Source organism: Python bivittatus, unplaced genomic scaffold, assembly GCF_059951505.1.
Source record: "Python bivittatus isolate LINGU-HERP-01145 unplaced genomic scaffold, Pbiv_v1 ctg000180_np1212, whole genome shotgun sequence".
NCBI lineage: Eukaryota > Metazoa > Chordata > Lepidosauria > Squamata > Pythonidae > Python > Python bivittatus.
In genome coordinates, this window is record NW_028277047.1 from 3,122,528 (window position 1) to 3,142,556 (window position 20,029).

Consider the following 20,029-nt stretch of genomic DNA (forward strand, 5'->3'; position numbering starts at 1 on the left):
CTACAGCAAGCTCAAAAGGGTTTTAAAAAATGTCTGGGCCTATCCAAAAACTCAGCACAGGCTTTGCTTGGACGTTGTACAGCAGGAAAACGTCCGGGCCTATCCAAAAACATCGGGGACGATCTGGACCCCTTTGCACCCACCAAACCAGCTTTGAAAGATGCTTCCCGCGGGTCTCTCAAAGAGGTCCAGTCGATCTGTGGCTTAGGACCCGCCCAAGATGCGCACACTTGATGAGAAGTGGGAAAAGATCCAGCCGATAAGTCACACCGCGTATATCCCATTTTCCAACCTGGGGATAAACGGCAGCCTCCTTTTTGGTCCTGCGAATGAGGATCTACCCACGCACGTATCGTGTTCCTCCCCCGTGAAACCTTCCCTCGCACGCCACCACACCCCACCACACCCCAGTTAGGAAAATAGCAAAAATGCGATGCATTTCCAAAAATGCTTGGAAAAACCCTCCCTGCTGACACAGTTCCCAGTTGCTACTTCAAAGGACAGGCAGAACAACAAGAGGATGTGGAATGCGATTTTTTGCACCAAGAAAAGTATTATTTCTAAATCACAAGAGGTCGCGGATCCCCTCCGGGCTGGGCTCGCCAAACTCCAACTGCAGGGCGTCCGTTCTGCACAGCCCCGTCTGCAAACGGATTTGAAAGCTCCACGGAGCGAAGGATATTCTGGATGATGGTCATAGAGAGGAAGCCAAGTTGGTTTGATTGAGGGAGCTGGGCTGGAGATGCGGGGGGAGGGGCACCAAGACCCCCTTCAAGTACCTAGAAGGGGCTGTATGCAAATGAAACAAAACATCTACACCCTATTTTAATTCTCCCTTGCGCAGCACCCGTGATCTGAATTGGAGAAAAGCAGATCTTAGTGGATTAGAATAAGCAAAGGGTCGGTATTAAGCTGTGGAATAAAGGGGGGGGGATTGAAGATGGACACCGTAAACGTGGGAGAAAGATGGTCCTACGTGCTTAATTGCAAACACCGACTATGGAGAAGCTAGGAATCTGGAACGGGATGGGCTCAGCAAGGTTCAACTCAACGAGATGAAATTCCTAACTTGGCTTGGAGAGAAGCAGCCTCTGCGGCTGGTAAGCCAGGATTTGTGGCTTAATCAGGCGCGCTTCATAGCTTGGCCAACAGTCTTGCCAGGAAAAGCATCATGATACCAGAAAATTGGGGGGAACACCTTGGTTTCGGTTCATGGGAACCATGCCCGTTTAAAAAAAGAAAATTGGCAGTCATTCCAGCCCACTTGGTCTGGTTCACCCCAACAGCCCAGCGACCATCAAAACTCTGCTTCGTCCCTCATTAGAAAGGTCTGTCTCCCAGTGCGGGGACAATGAACATAACCCATTGGGCTGAGCCAATCTCTCCGCTCCCACAAGGGCTAGCAAACTCTCCGGGCGGCTTGGCCTTTTTGTCCTCCCAGCCGGCCCCCAGTCTGGTTCTCCTTCCTCACTGGCGCCGCCATAGATAAGTCTGGATGGAATTGGCCGGGATTTCTGTTAAAATCAGACCAAGGGAGTCGGAAATGCCAAAGGAGATGTTGTACAAAGACCTGTGGAGAAAGGAGGTGGAGAAGAAGGGAAGGAAGAAGAGATGGAGAAGAAGAGGAAAAAGAGGAAAGGAGAGGAAAAGGAGACAGGAGAGAAGCGGAAACATGGTTACAAAACTTTGGGTAAATGGAGCCACAACTCCAACTGTTTCCTTTTACTTCCAACATATTTATCAAAACATTTCCCAGCTGGTAAACTACAAGGTTTCTAAAGAGGACTTTCTAAAATACAGATATAAAACAGTAAAAGCAGTCAGACAGCAATTGAAATTCCCTTTAAAAAGCTGGGCTAGGGTCTCCGGAGGAAGGTGAGGTTAACATCGGGGAAGGGACTGCGTTCCAAAGCTTGCAACAAACCGTCATGGTCTCCCCCGCAAACTGCCTTGAACAAGTCCAACCTTTCAGGGGCTTTAAGAAGATCTCTCACTGCCTGGCTTTGAAAGTGAGCCGGTGAGGCTTTTAGTTTGAAAAACTAAAGCCAGGCTCAGACCACCGAAAGGGGTGAACATTTTTTGCTGCCCATCTGCAAAAGCACATCTGCAGGGGAGCAAAAAGTCAACGTGGCTGAATCGAGATCAGGCTAACTTTGTGTCACGAAGCTTGGGTAGCAGGCTTTGGGGGGGGGTGTTTGAAAAATCAAAAAAATGCCTTCATGAGAACTAGAAACTTGGCTCCTGAAAGCTTCGGCTAAATACACATTTGGAATACGTGACACTCACCGGTTAAGGACAACCACCACCGCGGATCCATCGGGGCGAAGCATGGCGACGTGCTCCAGGTTGCAATTAAAGGATCTTTGAGTAACTGTCAGCCCAACACGCTGAGAACCTTCAAGAATGAATTTGCTAAGAAGGGAGAAAAAGAAGGAGATGGTAAAGGGATCTCCCTGGGTAGAAGGCAGCAAGGATCCACCCTGGTTTAGCAACACTGGAGCACAAATTGGGGGAACGTGGTTCCTTGAAAAGCTCTGTCTTAAGACAGTACTGGAACACTCCCCTCTACTCTTTCCCAAAGCAACGATCCTGTAGGGTAGGTTGGTAAGTTGGTAAGGTTAGTAGGTTGACTTTAAGATTAGTACGTTGAGCTTAAGGTTGGTAGGTTGAGTTTAAGGTTGGTAGGTTGAGCTTAAGGTTAGTAGGTTGACTTTAAGATTAGTAGCTTGAGTTTAGGATTGGTAGGTTGAGTTTAAGGTTGGTAGGTTGAGTTTAAGATTAGTAGATTGAGTTTAGGATTGGTAGATTGAGTTTAAGGTTGGTAGGTTGAGTTTAAGGTTGGTAGGTTGAGCTTAAGGTTAGTAGGTTGACTTTAAGATTAGTAGGTTGAGTTTAGGATTGGTAGGTTGAGTTTAAGGTTGGTAGGTTGAGTTTAAGGTTGATAGGTTGAGTTTAAGATTAGTAGCTTGAGCTTAAGGTTAGTAGGTTGACTTTAAGATTAGTACGTTGAGTTTAAGGTTGGTAGGTTGATTTTAATATTAGTAGCTTGAGTTTAGGATTGGTAGGTTGAGTTTGAGGTTGGTAGGTTGACTTTAAATTCAGCAGATTGAGTTTAAGATTAGTAGGTAGAGCTTAAAATTGAGCATCTATGATCGAGGGTGGGCTTAAACCTGGTATAACCTGGGAATGCTCCCCAGAATCTATAAAGAGAGGCCTTCCTATCCCATCATTTAAACCAAATTGAATTTCACCACATTTAGACTGAGTTTGCACGAGGCAGAATTGTTGAATTGTCCATTGTTGAATTTGTCCAAGCCAACTCCCTTGGGGTTCTTCTTCAGAACCAAGAAGACCAGAATCTTATTTGAAGTTTCATCGCTAACCCTAACCCTAACCCCCTAATCCCCCTCTTCTGGGGCTCAACAGCCACTCAGCAGTTGTACCTGAAATGCCCCAAGTGGTAGAACATGGGTTGCTTATAAAAGATGTCGCTGGTGGTGTCCACAATGATTGCACTGTCCACGAAGTTCTTCACCCAGTTGGGCCCTCCTTCTAAATCCAGCGCCAGGTTCCAGTCAATCCATCCGATGACATGGTGGTTCAGGTTCTAGAGGGAAGACGGGGAAAGAATCAGGATCTCTGGGGGAACAGGGAAGGGCAGGCCATACCCTTCCCTCCCTATCTTATCAATTCAACTTCCTTCCTTCCTTCCTTCCTTCCTTCCTTCCTTCCTTCCTTCCTTCCTTCCTTCCTTCCTTCCTTCCTTCCTTCCTTCCTTCCTTCTCCCCTCCCCTCCCCTTCCCGCTCTCCCCCTCCCTTCCCCAGTTTCCCCCATCTACCTCCAAGATGCTGTGGCTGTACTCTTCCCCTCGGCTCCAGGATCCAAGGATAACGTCCCGTTCCCAAAAGTGGGACCCAGCACAGGCTTCGGTGGCGATCAGGAAATAATTGGGGAAAAGATAGTGGGTGGCGTCTATCGTGTCCTTGATGGAGGTGATGAAATCCAGGTACCAGTGCACACCGATGCCGTGAACGTAACGATAGGCTTGGCTGTCGCTGTCCAACACCTTGCCAGGGAAAAGGACAGATCGCGTCATGGCACAGTCGGAAGGCCAAGACCGATGCCGGCTGACCTCACAGAGGTCCTCAAGTCTAACCCCTGCACAGCTGGTTAGAGGATTAGCCAGCCTGTTTCTAAACCTCCAGATTAGCTCGCGTTCTTGCTCTTAAAAAACTTGGAAAATCTCAGACCGGTTGGCTCATGGATGGGAGACCACCAGGAAGTCCCCAAACACCACCTTCCATTTCATGCCCAAGAATACTCAGCTCCTCGCCTAAAAAGTCCTCCAGAAGGGCAGAGAAATTAAGGAAGAGAGGCAACGCTTTGTAATCTTTAAAAATGAATGCAGTGAGAAAAGGCGATGGGGTGGGGAAGGGAAACGAGAACACAACGTTCCCTTCCTAAATGTTTATCAGCCCTCTTCCTGTTCTGAAACTCTTATGCCATATGAATTAGTAATTCATTTCCATTTAACGTTAACTTTAATCATGTTCTTCTTCATCTATTTTGGCTTTGCTTTCCCATCACCTGAAATTAGTAACGGAGTAGCCTGAAGCCTGGCTAAATAGGTTCAGACCGCAATTCAGGTTCTTCCTGATTTTTGGTTTACCGTTGAGAACCAGAGAGGATTCGGGCTCAAATGTCAGAGCTGAAGCGGGCCATCAACACGTCCTTTATTTCAGAATAAAGTTTCTGTTTCGAAGTCTACACCGCTGGGCAGTTGTAAGCAAGGATTGGCCCTTGAAAATCCTGCCCAGTCAGTTTCTCCATGAGATAATCCTTCGTTCTATTTTTTTTCCCAACTGCCTCTATGTCTTCCAAAAGGTTTGGCCCGTCAATATACATTTAAGCCTGTTTTTTAAACGTGCTCTCAAGAAACACTTGGATACGGTTCCTTGCTTTGAGAATGGTGGGGAAACAGTGCAAAAGACAGAGGATCATTCGTAACCGGACGCATTAAGGGTCGCAACGGAAACTCGGGTTATCCAGCAAGAAAAATCAGAATTTTACAGCGTCCCGCGGCCCCGCACGCTGACCTCTCAAGACAACCAGGAAGCCGATTAACCTATTTTCTTTTGCTATGGAACCCTGGCATCACCCACCTCCCGAGCCTTAAGGACTAGAAGCTTGATTTGTGAAAAAGAATTAAAAAAAAAAAGTTAAATGGCTGATGAGGGGTGGAAGCCCGCGCCCCCTGGGGAATCACCACGTTTCTTTGAGCTCCATTTCCCACTCACCACTTTAGCCCACTTTGGGAGATGGACTCGGTTGTCATCTAGGACAATGAGGCGGACGTCCCTATGCGAACTCCGGGCCAGGGCAGGGCCAAGATCCAGTGCAATGAAATCCCGCTGCAATTCTGCTGTGAACCCCAACGTCTGGAAAGGGTAATTCATTACGAACCCAGAGGACGGCTCGTTTTGAGCGGTGATAGCCCAGAAGGTTAAATTCTCCTTGGCGTATTCATCGAGAAACCTGGCAAAGGGAAACCCGCACCGTTGTTCACCTTTAATCAGCCAAAACACTAACCACCCAACAGGCGAGGCTGGGCAAGTCTTCAACGCCGTTAATTTTTGCAACTTCTGGGCGAAAGGTCCGGGTTTCCGATTCAGAAAAGGAAAAAAAGACTCCTGCCTGAAATTCAGGACGTCTGATCGGCCTTGACAACACGAAGCTCATTGCACTTTGATGCTGGAAAGCAGCTCCCTTAAAAACCAGCTTTTTATTTATAAGACTCATGAGGACTAGAGCCATGCAACGATTCCTACATTTTTTCAAAAATAGTAAGAGAGAGACCATACTTGGCTGGAAGATTTGAGCTTTGCAAAATTCCTTCAACTCGTTCCCTTGTTAAGTGCGATCCAAGTTAACGCCGGAATTGAGAATTCCGGGTGACTACACATTTATAAGGCAAAGGTTAAATCATTTTTAGCAGCTCTCGATCAGCCTGCGAGCTGTGGTGATATCAACTTATCCTGGTTTTTCAGCCGGCCTTGGAGCAACCTGGAACCTGAACTCGAGACGTTTATTTTTTTCAACTTAGCCAACGCTCTTAATGTAGCTGCCCTAAAAGAACAAGGTTTGTTGAGCAAGCTATGGTTGCGTGGTTCACACCTTGCTCCCGAGCTACAGGACGCAAATCAGCACATTGCACATTGCATCATGGCTTCGCGTGCAAGCTAAATCAGCTGTATATATTGGCGTACCTGAAGGGATATACATTTTTTTCAGACATCATGCTGTTGCACGCTGAACAGACCACACTATCGTTTCCACTCTCGGAAACCCCAAAATTCGTCTGGCTCGCTCTGTTGCAATATTCGCTTCATTGCAGTGATCTGCAACCGAACCCACAACATCACCGAGGTACGCCCGTATTCATTTTGATTTTTCAGGTGACGTTTCCAACATCCCACAAAGAGGGGCAGGAAACACCTTAAAATCCAGACCCCTCACCATGCATAAAACAATTCTTTTCACAAGGCCTGCCCAAACTGGATTAACGGCCTGGGACCTGTTTCGGTATGCCGTGGAACTATTTGCGGTTGAAGGAACGAAAAAAAAAATATTTCAGTACATTCGCTGGAGCAGCCCGCAGTTTAACCATCTGGAATATTGTCTTCCCTTCCTTCTGCCTCTGCTTCCGAACAACCACTGAATTTCTCCAGTTTAAGCCAAACCGTTGAGAACCAGAGAGGATTCGGGCTCAAATGTCAGAGCTGAAGCGGGCCATCAATACGTCCTTTATTTCAGAATTAAAGGACACTGTCCTTTAGATTTATCTATTTTCCCAACCCTCACTTTTCGGAGGTTTACGATTTATGATCTCGTTTGTTATTTATGAATTAATTGATTCTATTTGATTTGGGTCATTTAACTTACACCATACCCATGGACTAGACTCACGCCCAGTCTTTCACATTCATGGGAAAAACATGGAAATTGAATTGTCTGTAATATCCTTCTCTGCCCGTAGAGAACACTCTCCCTCCCAAATAAAGACCTGCAGACATCCTGGTTGCTCATTTTACCTGACGAAGTAGCAAGCCCACGTTTTGTGGAAGGAATCTCCCGCCTGCCCTTTCAGAGATCCCTTTCCTTTCCAATCCTCGTTGGTCTTCATCCAAATCGGAGAAGTCCACGGACTGGCCATCAAGGAGATGGGCTTCTTCGACATGGCCTTGGCTCGATGCACAAGCGGGATCTACGGGGAGAAGGAAGGGGGAGTCAATAGAGACCAGCCACGGCGGCCCAAAGTCTTTGGTGAAATGACAAAGGGGGATCTTGAGGGGGGCGAGGAAAGGGCCCGTTCCAATTTGCCCAGCAAAAAGAGATCCCCAAAATTCAGAGAACCCCAGATCCAGTTCTTCTCCTGGGAAAAAAAAATGCAATGTGTCCAGAAATAAAACCATTGTATCAAACAAAAAAGATATGCCTTTGGGGGCTTCATAATGTCCAATCCACATCTGTCTACTAGGTAGGAAGGTAGAAGGAAGGAAGATAGATAGATAGATAGATAGATAGATAGATAGATAGATAGATAGATAGATAGATTAGAAGATAGATTAGTAGATTAGATAGATAGATAGATAGATAGATAGATAGATAGATAGATAGATAGACAGACAGACAGACAGACAGATAGATAGATACAGATTTATAGATAGATAGATAGATACAGATTTATAGATAGACAGACAGATAGATAGATAGATAGATAGATAGATAGATAGATAGATAGATAGATAGATAGATAGATAGATAGAAATATAGAAATATAGATTAGAGGATAGATAGATAGATAGACAGACAGACAGCAGATAGATAGACAGATGAGTCTAGTGCTTTTCCCAACATATAGACTTTGCAACCATCATTCTAGATCTTCCAACGAGGAACATCTTCTCCCGACGCTCAATCTGATTTACTCAGCTGCAGCAACACCGTCCCAGATGAGATCTCAGCAAGGCTGGGGGAAGCTAATGTTTGCAGGGCTTGTAAAACATCTTCACAACACCCCCCCCACCCCCCAAAAAGTGGTATCAAGACTGAGGATCTTGATGATCCTCTGAGGATGGCACATCCTCAAATTGGGCATGGAGGACTGGCAGGCAGCCCCACCTTGCAAGGCTGGGAGTTGCTTAAGTCCCCCATTAATGGCTTGAATTAGTGGTTAAGGGAACAATGCAATCAGTAGGGAGGAATACAGAAGAATCAAGACCCCCATATTCTTTCTGCAGGTCTGGACTCACACTATGAGCCTTCTCCCTGAGGCTATGGGGCTCCCATCACCCCTTTCCCAAGGCTGAGACCAATGGGAATTGGAGTCTCCCAGTTGCTGGAAAACCGAACACACCAACACACCAAAAGCGTTGCGCGGTACAAATTCTACGCAACTTTTCCCTACGTTCCCAATTCCTTTTCTCGGCAGAAGGCCTCACTGGGGTCAAGTGCCCGCGTCCCCCCACCCTGAGCCTGCCCCCCAACTTGGGAAACGCTTACTTTCATTTGGAGGTCTTCTGCAACCAGGCTGAAATTCTTCAGCTCGAAGTCATTCGGCCAATCGTCATACGAGTACGGCCGGATGGAGAAGTCGCAGCTCGCCATCGGCAGGCGCAAAAGGTTGTATTCGATCCCTGCAGCACGCAGGCGATAGACAATCAAAAGAAGGAAAACGGGGCGTCTGACCATAACAACTTAGCTTATATGCGATCAGACCATTGTTTATTCGGCCATGCTGGGAAGCGACCCTGAGATTTCTGGTTTGCAAATTCTACTTTGCATCTTTACAGCACGCTCGCCAAAGGGCCGCGACACTGATTGGACTGGCCGGTTCCCGCGTTGCGCTGAGCCTGGGAGGATCTCTTGGCTTTAGTATCACTTGGGTTGTAAACTATGGCTTGCAGTTTTGCTGGTGCAAAGCCATCCCATTGCAGTTTACTCAAATCGACCCCGAAGAAGCAAGCCGCACAACGGGGCAAGAGAGTGACTTCAGATAACAGATCCGGCCATTTGAAACGGGACAGGTGGAGCTTCTCTCACTGTTGTGAAAAAGAGACACGCTACCCTCCACCCTTTTAAACTAAAAAAAAAAAAGAGAGAGAGAAAATGGATAGCAGCTTGAATTGCCTACTGAAAGGAATTCTCTATGTCACCACTTTAATCATATTTAATAAATGCCATTAATCTGTCCTCTTAAGTTCTTCTTCCTGTAATTAACTCTTTCCAGTTCGGGCTGTAAGGAAAAAAACTGGATCCTTTCATCATAAATAATCAGCATAAGGTAATTATCATATTTCTAACCCATCATTCCACTAAACAACTTGTTTTTCAGCCCTGTGGTCATGCTAAGAATCTGCATCTTCAGAAGCAAGCCTGTCCTTGTTTTTTTCCTCCTCCCTCTCTGTTTTTTTTCCTCTGTATCACGTTCTCAAATTGAAACTCCAAAGGTTAGGACAGTTCCATTAGTCCCATCTGCAAATTGTTCTGGGAACTAGGTTTGTTTTTCTGATTCAAACGTAGAGCAAAAGTGCACCTTAACTTCTGTCTGAACTCAATTCATTGCAGATCCCTTCCGCATCCCTCCTCAATCACTAAACCCTCTGCACTGGTGTTCACCTTCTTCCGAGAAGTAGGAACGGAGTAGATTTTTCTGGGCATTCGGCGTTAGAGACAGGATGTTTATGGAGGCTGCATCGGTGACGGACCCCCCAAATCCTTTTACTCTTTGATACCGCTGGACTGTCTCCAAAACCAGAAGAAAACCTAAGAATGGGAAGGATGGAAAGGAGAAAGGGAAGACCACAGGTAGAACATTACTACCACAAATGTGCAATGGAACGACTTCTCCTCTTCCTTCCCCAGCTGCTGGCCACTTTGGCTGGGAGTGCTGGAAACTATAGTCCTGACACATCCAGGCGAGAAATACCTGGAATCGATGTTTTGTTCTGGAAATACCCTTCGCTGCGCTCCAGCCGGTTCCCAGATTTGCTGCTCTCGTACATGACGAATTGGCCGAGGGGAGGGAGGGAGACAGGATCCTGGGTATCGCAGTACGTGCGGTTGCAAACACAGACAATAGCATCACGGCCAAAATACTTCCGATTACAAGGTTTGCTGCCTGAATGGGAGAAGGGGACAATCGATGTGAGAGAAGGATATTGTAATAGTATGTGGGAAAGACCTTGGAAGACGGGGGGAGAGTCGCAGCCAAGGGAATGGTCAGATAAGAGATGGCTTAGCCCACAGCTGCATAACGGATGGAGAAAGAAACTCAGAAGGGACCCTCCCTAATTTCTCGGGCTGTAAAGGAGATAGCAGGAGATTTGTACTTTCAGACTTCTGAGATTCTGTTAATGTAGCTTTAATAAAGTAGAATTAGTTTATCCAATCGTGTTTCCTGTCTGGTCTACCTGGGAAGGCTGACAGATATCCTCAGCCCCAGAGTTCAACATATCACTTATCGCCCTACAAAAATGGGGGAGAAATTTCTCAATCCCAGGATCTTTAGGGAAGCAGAGAAGGAAGATTTGCCAGTATGAAATTGGTCGTCCTTCTCATGTAAGCTGGCCAACTGTGATCAATTCTCCCCTGCTTCCCAAAATGACGGATCTCTTGTATTTGCTGCCAATCTGACTTTCTTGATTCTCCAAAATATCTGCAACAAAGTTTGCCATGCTGAGAAGGAGTCTCAAACAATCCCAGGCCAGCCTTTCAAACTTCTTATGTGCCAATAAGTCGTTTTCGACTCTTAGCACCCACAGAAATAGGTTCTCTCCCATCGTCAATCATTCTATATTTTCGATACTGCAGTGCTAAAGCCCATAGCCATTACAAGGGCGAGTTGCAAGGAATTGCACAGATTCTCAGAAACAGATTTTTTTAAAAAGCCAAAATAACTGGGCCTGGATTCTGATTCTTTACGATCACATCCAGCTAGTCAGAAGTGGCGTATTCGAGTCAGAGGTCACCAGATCCATTCTACATTCTTACAACGTCCCTCGTAAAAAAAAAAGCAGGAACTGCCAGTTTAAATGAAGGATCCACCTTTGCCCTGTGTTTACAAACAAGAACAGCCAGATGCCTACAAGAAACACCTCCTTCAACAGCCTCTAAACACTTCGGTTTTTTCAGAGGTAGACTGCCTTTACCCATGAAAACTCCACAGTCACAGAGATTTACAGCAAATTCATTCTCCAATTTTTTACCCAGCCAAAACAGCCAACAGGAAGTCCGACTGGAAGGAGTTGCGTGCTTGAGCAAGAGAATTCCCAAGGAAGATAAGGGTTCTTTCCCCCAAACTCACCCATTGCTCCCTTGGCCAGGCCCAGCAAGAACCCCAAAGCGAGAAGGTGGACCGTCACAAACGCCATAATCACCCCAATGCCCAACGCTGGGTTGCAAAATCAGGAAGTTGGGACCTCCAAGACCCCGGGTGGTTCTTCACAACTGCAAAGGCTCTGAAATGAGAACAGGACAATCCAAATTTCAATAGCAGCCTGCTCAAGTCAAGTAGCAAACTAACATGATTTGAAGGGAAGGTGGAGTCCACAGGCTTCATCTTCTAAGCCTTAAATGTTCACAAGGACAGTGACTGCAGCTCTGCAAACGAGAGACGTCTGCCAATCTGGGCGGGGGGGAATCAAGCAATTCTAAACATCACAATTTATTCTTTTTTATACCACGTGAATGCCCCTTCCAAAATTGTTTTTAAAAACAACTAAGCCGTTTTCCAACCAGGAAATTAACTAGCTGGTTAAGGGAGCCACCCAACTGGCAGGGAGAAATACAGAAGACTCAACACCCCCATATTCTTTCTGCATGTCTGGATTCGCACCATGAGCCTTTTCCCTGATGCTGTGGAGTTTCCATCGCCCCCAGCCTGAGTCGGCTGAGACCAATAGGAATTGGAGTCTCCCAGTTGCTGGAAAACTGAAGGTAGCAACACACCGAAAGAGTTGCTCAGTGTAAATTCCAGATCTGTTTCTTCCAACTGAAACCCCCTCCCCTTCCAAAAGGGATTAGCCTCAGAGATTAAGAAGAAAAGATTTGGTAAAATTTAAACCCAGGACATGACCCACCTGCCCAGTTCTCGCCGTCGATTTTAGCCGGTCTATCCTTCACTGTCTTCCTTTGACTCAAGTTCTCAAGGTCGTTCTAACCCTTGCAAAATTTTACCTCCAGACTGGCTTTTAATCAGATTTATGACACCTTTGACGGAAATCTGTCAGTCATATCCTTCCTTAGGTTCTGTGGGATTCCTGCCCACGCCTTGCCTATCTCAACATTTTAATTATCCTCATCACAAAAAAAGGGGCGGAGAGATAAAAAACCCAAATAGGATTAGAAGCAGGACTGAGATTCGTTCTCATGGATCTCCCAAAACTTTTCAGAAAAGTTAGCTGTCTCCATTGGGGCAGAAAAATCTTCTCTAGCTTCATCAAATACAAGAGCAGTTATGGGGAAAGGCTCACTTTTTCCCCTCCCCTTTAAAAAAAAAAAAAAAATAACAACAGTATCTGCCCTCTTAAATGAATTAAAGATGACTTGCAAAGAAAGCAATGATAACGAGGTTCAAATCAGTCAACAGAGTTTTTTTCACCTAGCTAGAATTAAAATGTATGTCTGTCTGTCTGTCTGCCTGCCTGCCTGCCTGCCTGCCTGCCTGCCTGCCTGCCTGCCTGCCTACCTACCTACCTACCTACCTTTGGGTTTTTTAGCCTAACCACAGGCATTAGAAATATAAAAATATTTCTCTTTTTAGTTCTAGAGACGTACCTTACACTGGTAATAATACTGACAATAATATTCTGCATTATTCCTTTAGCTTGTGTTTTATAACCAGCCCTCCTCTTCTTTCCCTTTTAAACTGTTCATTCATGGTTTCGTTCGATATTGGTCTTTGGACCGAAATACAGTTGATTCCAAAATATTTTGGAGTACAAAACGAGGCATTTCTGCCCCCTTTCTAGCAGGTGGGATCCCGTGGAAGCAAACGGACGGTGCAGGAGAAGACAGGTCTCCTCCCCGCCTACGCCTCGGTTTCCTTACCGTACGGCATGACTCACAGTCCTAAGCACGCCCGTTTTGCAAGAATCCATTGCTGTATTTTTCCCCCATTCTGCCATCCCGAAATAACTTTTTCCCGATTCTCCCATCCTGAAACAACTCTTTTCTCATTCTGCCATCCTGAAATAACGTTTTTTCCCCATTCTGCCATCCTAAGATACTTTTCCCCCATTGTGCCACCCTGAAATCACTTTTCCCCCATTGTGCCACCCTGAAATCACTTTTCCCCCATTGTGCCACCCGGAAATAACTTTTCCCCCATTCTGCCAACCCGAAATAACCCTTTTCCTTCTTTCTGGCACCATCACAGGGTGGCATGCTGCTCCCACCTGTCGAATGCCAATCTCACGCCTTGGAAAAACGTTGGCACCCTGCAGGGAAGATGGAGCAGGAAGAATGCCAACCGAGATGCTGCAGAATTTTACAACTCACCAAATGCAGGACCAGGAGGGTCTTGCCCGCTGTGCCAGAGAGGCAGCAAGTGCGAAAACATCCTTCAAACGTCAATTAATACCTGGATTGCATTGACGGGAGGCGGAGACAAAAGTCTTAAAACGTGTGAGAATTCTTATTAGGGAGGTTGGATATGTGCCCGCGTGTCTCTTTGAAGCCCGACAGGATGACCAAGATTTTCCAATGCCGCAGGGCGATAGACTACCTCTGATCGTGGAGGCTCCATTGCTGAAGGACAGATGGAACCCAGGGAGAGGCGGATGGATCCAAGGGGAGGTTTTCGCTTTGGGGGGGAGGGAGGGGGCTATCAGGGGCCTTCAGGAACCCCCAAAGTCATGAGTGCTGGCTGGGGAATTCTGGGAGTTGCAGTCTACCCTTCTTAAAGGGACCAAGTCTGAGAAACGCTGGATCCGAGGGGAGGTTTTTGCTGAAGTCCTGCTTTTGGGGGGAGAGGGGGGGCTATCAGGGGCCTTTAGGAACCCCCAAAGTCATCTTTTTGCCCCAAGAACTGAGGGCTGTATAGCCGCTGGATCTCAGGGCCGTGAAAGGCCCCCAAACCCGCTTTTCAAAGCCATCTGACCACCGTTGCTCAAGGCAGGGAGTTCCACCCCTTTTCCACCCCTGGTGGGCATCATTTTCTCAGAACAGCTGCAGTAATGATGCCAATTTCTGGGACAAAGGCAAAATCACAGCAGACCATCCTTTTGACCTGTTCCCGGTTTCCCAAAAAATGGATAATGAAGAAGGCAAGACGATGTTACGCAATGAGGAAACTGTAGTTAGGAGATCTGGGGAAAATCAGAAAGCAAACAGAATGGCTTTGATTCCTGGCCCAGCTTTAGATGCCAGCAATGAGTCTGTTTACTGGGCAAAAAAATGACGCTTCTGAGTCACTTTTAATCTGTGCCGTGTCTTTTTCAACAACAAAATGAGTTGACAGGGGAACTCAGGAAGAGGTTCAGATGAAATTAAAGTGATTAGCTGGTTTCTTCCCATAGGAAGCATCAGCGTGTATCCTTTTTGAAAGGCATTAATAAAGGCTGTAAACCAGGGATTTTCAAACTTGGCAACTTGAAGATGTGGGGACTTCAAGCCAGAATTCCCCAGCCAGCATGGGTGGCCTTCAACTCCCAGAATTCCCCAGCCAGCGTGGGTAGACTTCAACTCCCAGATTCCCCAGCCAGCCTGGGTGGCCTTCAATTCCCAGAATTCCCCAGCTAGCACGGGTGGCCTTCAACTCCCAGAATTCCCCAGCCAGCATGGGTAGACTTCAACTCCCAGAATTCCCCAGCCAGCGTGGGTGGCCTTCAATTCCCAGAATTCCCCAGCCAGCACGGGTGGCCTTCAACTCCCAGAATTCCCCAGCTAGCACGGGTGGCCTTCAACTCCCAGAATTCCCCAGCCAGCATGGGTAGACTTCAACTCCCAGAATTCCCCAGCCAGCATGGGTGGCCTTCAACTCCCAGAATTCCCCAGCCAGTGTGGGTAGACTTCAACTCCCAGATTCCCCAGCCAGCCTGGGTGGCCTTCAATTCCCAGAATTCCTCAGCCAGCATGGGTGGACTTCAAACTCCAGAATTCCCCAGAGAGCATGCATGCTGGCTGGGGAATTCTGGGAGTTGGGTAAACCAAAGGTAGCAATAGAAGAGAATATGTGTAGCTCAGGGTTGAAATGTGGAGTCCTTGGGGCTCTCCAAGCCTGGTTGTTTTCTTGCAAACGTTTCGTTACCCAACTAGGTAACCTCTTCAGTGCTAGAAGGGAGAGGGGTTTGCTCCCTGTTTATATACTGTGGCATGCCCTGCCAATGTTGGTGGTTTTTTTCTTTTTTCCCCCTCTGGTAGTTCCTTGATTAGGGCATTGTTTACTACCATCAAAGAAAGGAAGACCAGGCAGTGATTCAGGCTTGGCATCCGCTAAGCGTACTGCAATTTGCCCTGTGTGGACCTGCCCTGGAAGATGACCAGCATTTGCGGTTGGTATGCAACACACTCATTCAGCTAACCCTCAAGCCACACCAACTTTGGGTGTTTTTTTTAAATTATCCCCAGATTTTTAAAACGAGTTTTGCAACCTGGGGACAAGCAGCATTTCCCGCCGTCTTCAGCATCAGAAGGTCAGGCCCTAGACCCAGAGGTCGGCGCTGAGTTTCCTGCTCCAAATTCAGCTGGCAGAGCTCAAAAAGGAGCTTCAAAAGAAGGGAAGGGTCCCTCAAGTGGGAGTCCCATTCTCCTGCCCGCAACTCACACCCGGAGTCAACACAAGACCATCTTTCCGATCCGAATCAGGCCATTTCCAAGTCACAGATGTTCCAAATTTGCACAATCCTAGCGTGCTTTGCCAACGCATTAACAACTTAAGTACGCTTAAGCCAAATCAAGGCAAGTCCACCTGAGAATTTATGATCCTCTTAAACTCTTGTGCAAGCTCCATAAATTGCACCGTGTAAACACGGCTCAATTAATAGAGATTAGCCCTGCGTTCTCATCGGCTGGCCCAGAAAAACTTTTCTGACAACTTTTTCATAAAGTGGACCATTCCTGGAAGCCACAGAACCACAGATAACGTCAGAAACCTGATTGGAAAATATCAGACTTCGCACATTGACACAACCACCCTCTGTTTGCATTTCCAACTCCAGCGCCGGGTCCCGTGTGCGTTCTCAGAAAGGGGGCGAAAAATAACCACCCTCACGCTCATTTTGTAGGAAAGGACAGTATTTGTAACTGCGTGAATGTTACATTTCCATTCCTCCAGCACTTTAAGAATCAGGTGGGTGAGATTTCTCAGAGCGTTTTGGTCCCAATCGGCTAGAAGGGGCTCAATTCGATGGGCGGTGACCAAGTTTGAAATCTAAATAAATCAAAAATAAATAAAATGAAAACTGGGTTAGATCTACAATGCGGCAACGGAGTTCCCCCGCACGGGCACTCCAGTTCTGCCAGCTGTTGAGGCAGGAAGAATGCAGATGTCTTACAATCTTACAAAGCAATCCACAGAACTGAAATAATGTTCTTCCCTGTAATTTCCATTCTATCCTTCCAGGACCGGTTGGTTCCACCTCCAATGTCTATTTTTAAAATATTTCCGTCCTTTTCAAAGTTTTCGAGACCACCAGCCACATGTACCTCGCAAGTCGGCGTGAGATTGTGGCTTTTCGCAGCTCGATAAAGAATCTGACACTCGCCTAGAAGAGAGGACAAAGAAATACTTTTGAACAGGTTAGAAATGATAGGTTATACGGTACTGAGTGAGCTTCAGATTTTATTACATTTTGTCCCACCTTCCTGGGCCAAACAGAGGTTTTTTTTTTTTCATTTTTCACTTCCGTAAAACGCCCATCTCAAAAAAGACCCCGCGCCACCCCTTTTTTCCTGCACGTGCGGGAAAAAAAGTGGGGCTGCGTTTGGAAAAATTCATGTGGCTTTGGCCGCTCCCGACGGTAAAGAAAGTCTTCGAAAAAATGCAAAATAGAAGAAAAAACCACTCAAGGGGTGCTTTTCCCATCAAGGGAAGCAGAAAAGAAAATGAAAAGGGGAACAAAGTAAAAGATTTGGAAAACAACAAACACACACAAACCCACATCCACACCCTGCAGAATTTTCTGGGGCTCGCTTCATCTTAAAACGAGAATTTCTAATTCAAAGAAATGGCGATTTGGGGCTCTGAAGGCTTATTGGCAAGATCTGAGATTGCTCTTCTGCCTAAAAAGTGCAACTAAAAGATATTTGCAGGGGGGTGTTTCGTTATTTGAGGACTTCCTGGGCTTCTGCTGCTCAAGTCACCAGCCCAAAAGTTAGATGTTCCCCAAATCCGAGTATCCAGATTTACTGAAAGGGGAGGAAAGAAGGGAAAAGAGGGGGCCATGTTTCCGAAATCTCAAAAACTGGGTATTTCTCTCTCAACTCCTTAAGTGCAGATTCTTTGATCTTCTTGCTAACCGTCCTTCTCACACTCCGGGGTTACGGCCCTGATCACAGAAGAAGTTGATCTACACGTGCAATAGTTCGTCAACTTTTCCTGAGCTTCGGAGAAGTCCCTGGCCGCAAAGAATATATCCTTAAAAGGAATAACATCAAGAATCAAGTCCTAAAGCCATTTTCCCCCCTGTGTTCTTCGGCACTGGGGGCCCTTCATTCATCGGGGAATAAATAGGATTATTCTGTTCCTTTCCAACCTCTTCCTTTCTCTTCCCACCTCGCCAACAAAAGGCTTAGATCTTCCCACCGTCGGCTCCTTGCACATTGCTACTCGAGACAGCGAACAAACCTGAAAGGCCAAAAGTCATGAAAAATCAGCAGCACCAGCCATTTTTCAGCAAGCCAGGTTTCCCAGGGCCCCAAACGAACCCCGCAGCACCCGACAGCTGAAATGTTGCGCTGGGCTGGTTCTCAGGCGGCCCCTTTGCCAGCCCCAGCCAGGGCGACTTTCTGACCCTGCCAGCTCGCTCGCGTGGATGAGCAACCCGAATCGGGATTTGTGGCTGAGCTCACCCTTGTTGTTGTTGTTCAGTCGTTAAGTCGTGTCCGACTCTTCGTGACCCCATGAACCACATCGCGCCAGGCCTTCCTGTCCTTCACTGTCTCCCTGAGTTTGCTCAGTTTCATGCTCGTTGCTTCGGTGATGCTATCTAACCATCAGCCTGCAGGGCTCCAAATGTTGGTGTGGCCTTCTAGGCAGAAGTTGTGGTTTTCAAGAGCAGCGTTCTGTCCTAACCGCGCAAACTTGAGTGTGTTGGATGAGTGTTGATGCCAAGGTACGTTCCGAGGCAGTGTGTCCTCCAGCATGTCCTTCAGCATCTCCTTCAGCATGTTCTCCAGCATGTTCTTCAGTGTCTCCTCCAGTGTGTCCTCCGGCACATTCAGCCCACCCACCCACCTGCAGCCTGCCCCGAGCGCCGTGTGCGAGACGAATGGGTGGCGCGAAGGCGCTCACGAGGGCTCGTCCCTTAACGCGGCCATCCCTTCCCCGGGGCCAGGCATCGCTTCCGCGTGTCCGACTAAATTCCCTTTCTTCGGTCGGGGAGGGGAGGAGCAATCCAATACTGGACTCCGCCAGGAGGGGGCAGCGAAGAGCAGCACACTCCCCCCGCCCGGTTTTTCTGCAACCGGCCGATCGCCGACCCGGGTTTTGGCTCCCCCGCTTAAGATTTCTGCAAAGCGCGGAAGCCTTGGGGAAAAAAAGGGGGGGGGGCGTCCCGCTGCAAGAGAAACTCTCCCCCCCACCCTCGCGATATTAAAAGGACAGGCGCGCCCTGCATACCTGCGCCCATTATCCCTGCCACGTTATTACGAGAGTCCTATTCTGATGATCCTCCTCCCTCCTCCAGGCAAGCCCCCGGCCCAGCCCGGCCCGGCCCGGCCCCGCGTCGCGTACCTGGCCAGATTTCCGAGGGACTAGCGCCTTCGCCGCCAAAGAGAGGTCGCGGCGGTGGCACCCTTGCCCAGCCCGCCCAGCAGGCAAAACCGGATCAGCTGACCGGAGCTCACGTGGGCTGTCTGCGGCAGGAGGGAGGGGCTGGCGGGGGGCGGTTTCCCTTTCGTTTTCCCCGGGCCGATGGGCGGGGGCCGTTTGCAGCTGGGAAGGCCCGCGGGGGCGGGCGCTGCGCTGCGCTGCGCGATCCTGCCGGAGCTCGGCGCCTGCGCGGGGGCGGGCGCTGCCGCGGCTGGGCAGACCCGGGGGCTTGGCAGGGCGATGCCCGGCCCGGGCGGTGGGGCTCCCACGCCCATCCGCCCCGGCTGGGGAGGGGAGAGTGCCGGGCAGCCGTTCACCCAGCTGCCCGACATCAGGGCTCTTAATCGCTGTTACTATTTACCTTCCCCTGCGTGCGTCCGGAATTATTATTATTATTATTATTAATCATCATCATCATCGCCCCTCTTTAAGACCAAGATTATTAGCCATTATTGCTATTTTACCTTCCCCTGTGTAGGTCCAGAATTATTATTATTGTCATCATTTTCATCATCTGCCCCTCTTTATTATTAGTCATTATTCTACCTTCTCCTGTGTAAGTCCAGACTTATTACCTGCCTCTGTTTACGATCAAGATTATTAGTCATCATTATTTTACTTTCCTGTTTAAGTCCAGGACAATTAAGGTTTTATCTGCCCCCGTCTAAGATCAGTATTACTGAATCTATTTCTCGCCCGTCTTGAAATCCACTTTCTTCTTCTTCAACAGAACAGCAATAGTGCAGAAGCGCTCGGAAAACTTACCAGCCTCCAAACACTTTCCTTTGTCTCCCCGCTCCCCCTTTGCTGGGGCAGATGGGCTTTGTAGTCCGGCTTCTGTTCTCCCAGGGCCTCCCTCGGTTTCTGGGGGAAGAAAAGGAAGGGAACGAAAAGATTTCCGTTTTCTTGGCGGGAGGGCTTATCGAGGTGGGCGAGTTCCTCCGTGGCATCCGGCGGTGCGATTGTGTTCTTGTGGTTAAAAGCGGGAGCAGCTT

General features: G+C 47.8%; 1 protein-coding gene across 13 annotated transcripts; it reads right to left on the minus strand.

Annotated features, from left to right (window-relative positions):
• Nucleotides 1-521: 521 nt before the first annotated feature.
• On the minus strand, nt 522-19,908 carry LOC103048710 (lysosomal acid glucosylceramidase-like). 13 transcript variants are annotated; one of them, XM_088137279.1, is made up of 12 exons: nt 18,957-19,106; nt 16,709-16,767; nt 11,367-11,520; nt 9,990-10,181; nt 9,680-9,826; nt 8,564-8,697; nt 7,093-7,265; nt 5,299-5,536; nt 3,840-4,067; nt 3,444-3,607; nt 2,287-2,412; nt 522-1,570 (listed from the first exon to the last, which is right to left on the minus strand). In XM_088137279.1, the coding sequence occupies exons 3-12, from the start codon at nt 11,431-11,433 to the stop codon at nt 1,468-1,470; spliced, it is 1,572 nt and encodes a 523-aa protein (XP_087993405.1). In that variant the 5' UTR covers nt 11,434-11,520; nt 16,709-16,767; nt 18,957-19,106; the 3' UTR covers nt 522-1,467. The 13 variants fall into 13 exon arrangements, with proteins under 13 accessions (XP_087993405.1, XP_087993402.1, XP_087993407.1 ...); XM_088137276.1 differs by having other exon boundaries at nt 11,367-16,433; nt 18,957-19,105; XM_088137281.1 differs by lacking the exon at nt 18,957-19,106 and adding an exon at nt 18,074-18,709.
• Nucleotides 19,909-20,029: the final 121 nt, after the last annotated feature.

Excerpts from the sequence above, each read along its gene's own strand:
- LOC103048710 (XM_088137282.1), bottom strand. The coding sequence starts at position 11,433 with ATGGCGTTTGTGACGGTCCACCTTCTCGCTTTGGGGTTCTTGCTGGGC. Across the intron at positions 9,827-9,989 it reads GAACAAAACATCGATTCCAG|GTTTTCTTCTGGTTTTGGAG; the intron begins GTATTTCTCGCC and ends TCCCATTCTTAG. Across the intron at positions 1,571-2,286 it reads GTGGTGGTTGTCCTTAACCG|GTCTTTGTACAACATCTCCT; the intron begins GTGAGTGTCACG and ends CTTTCTCCACAG.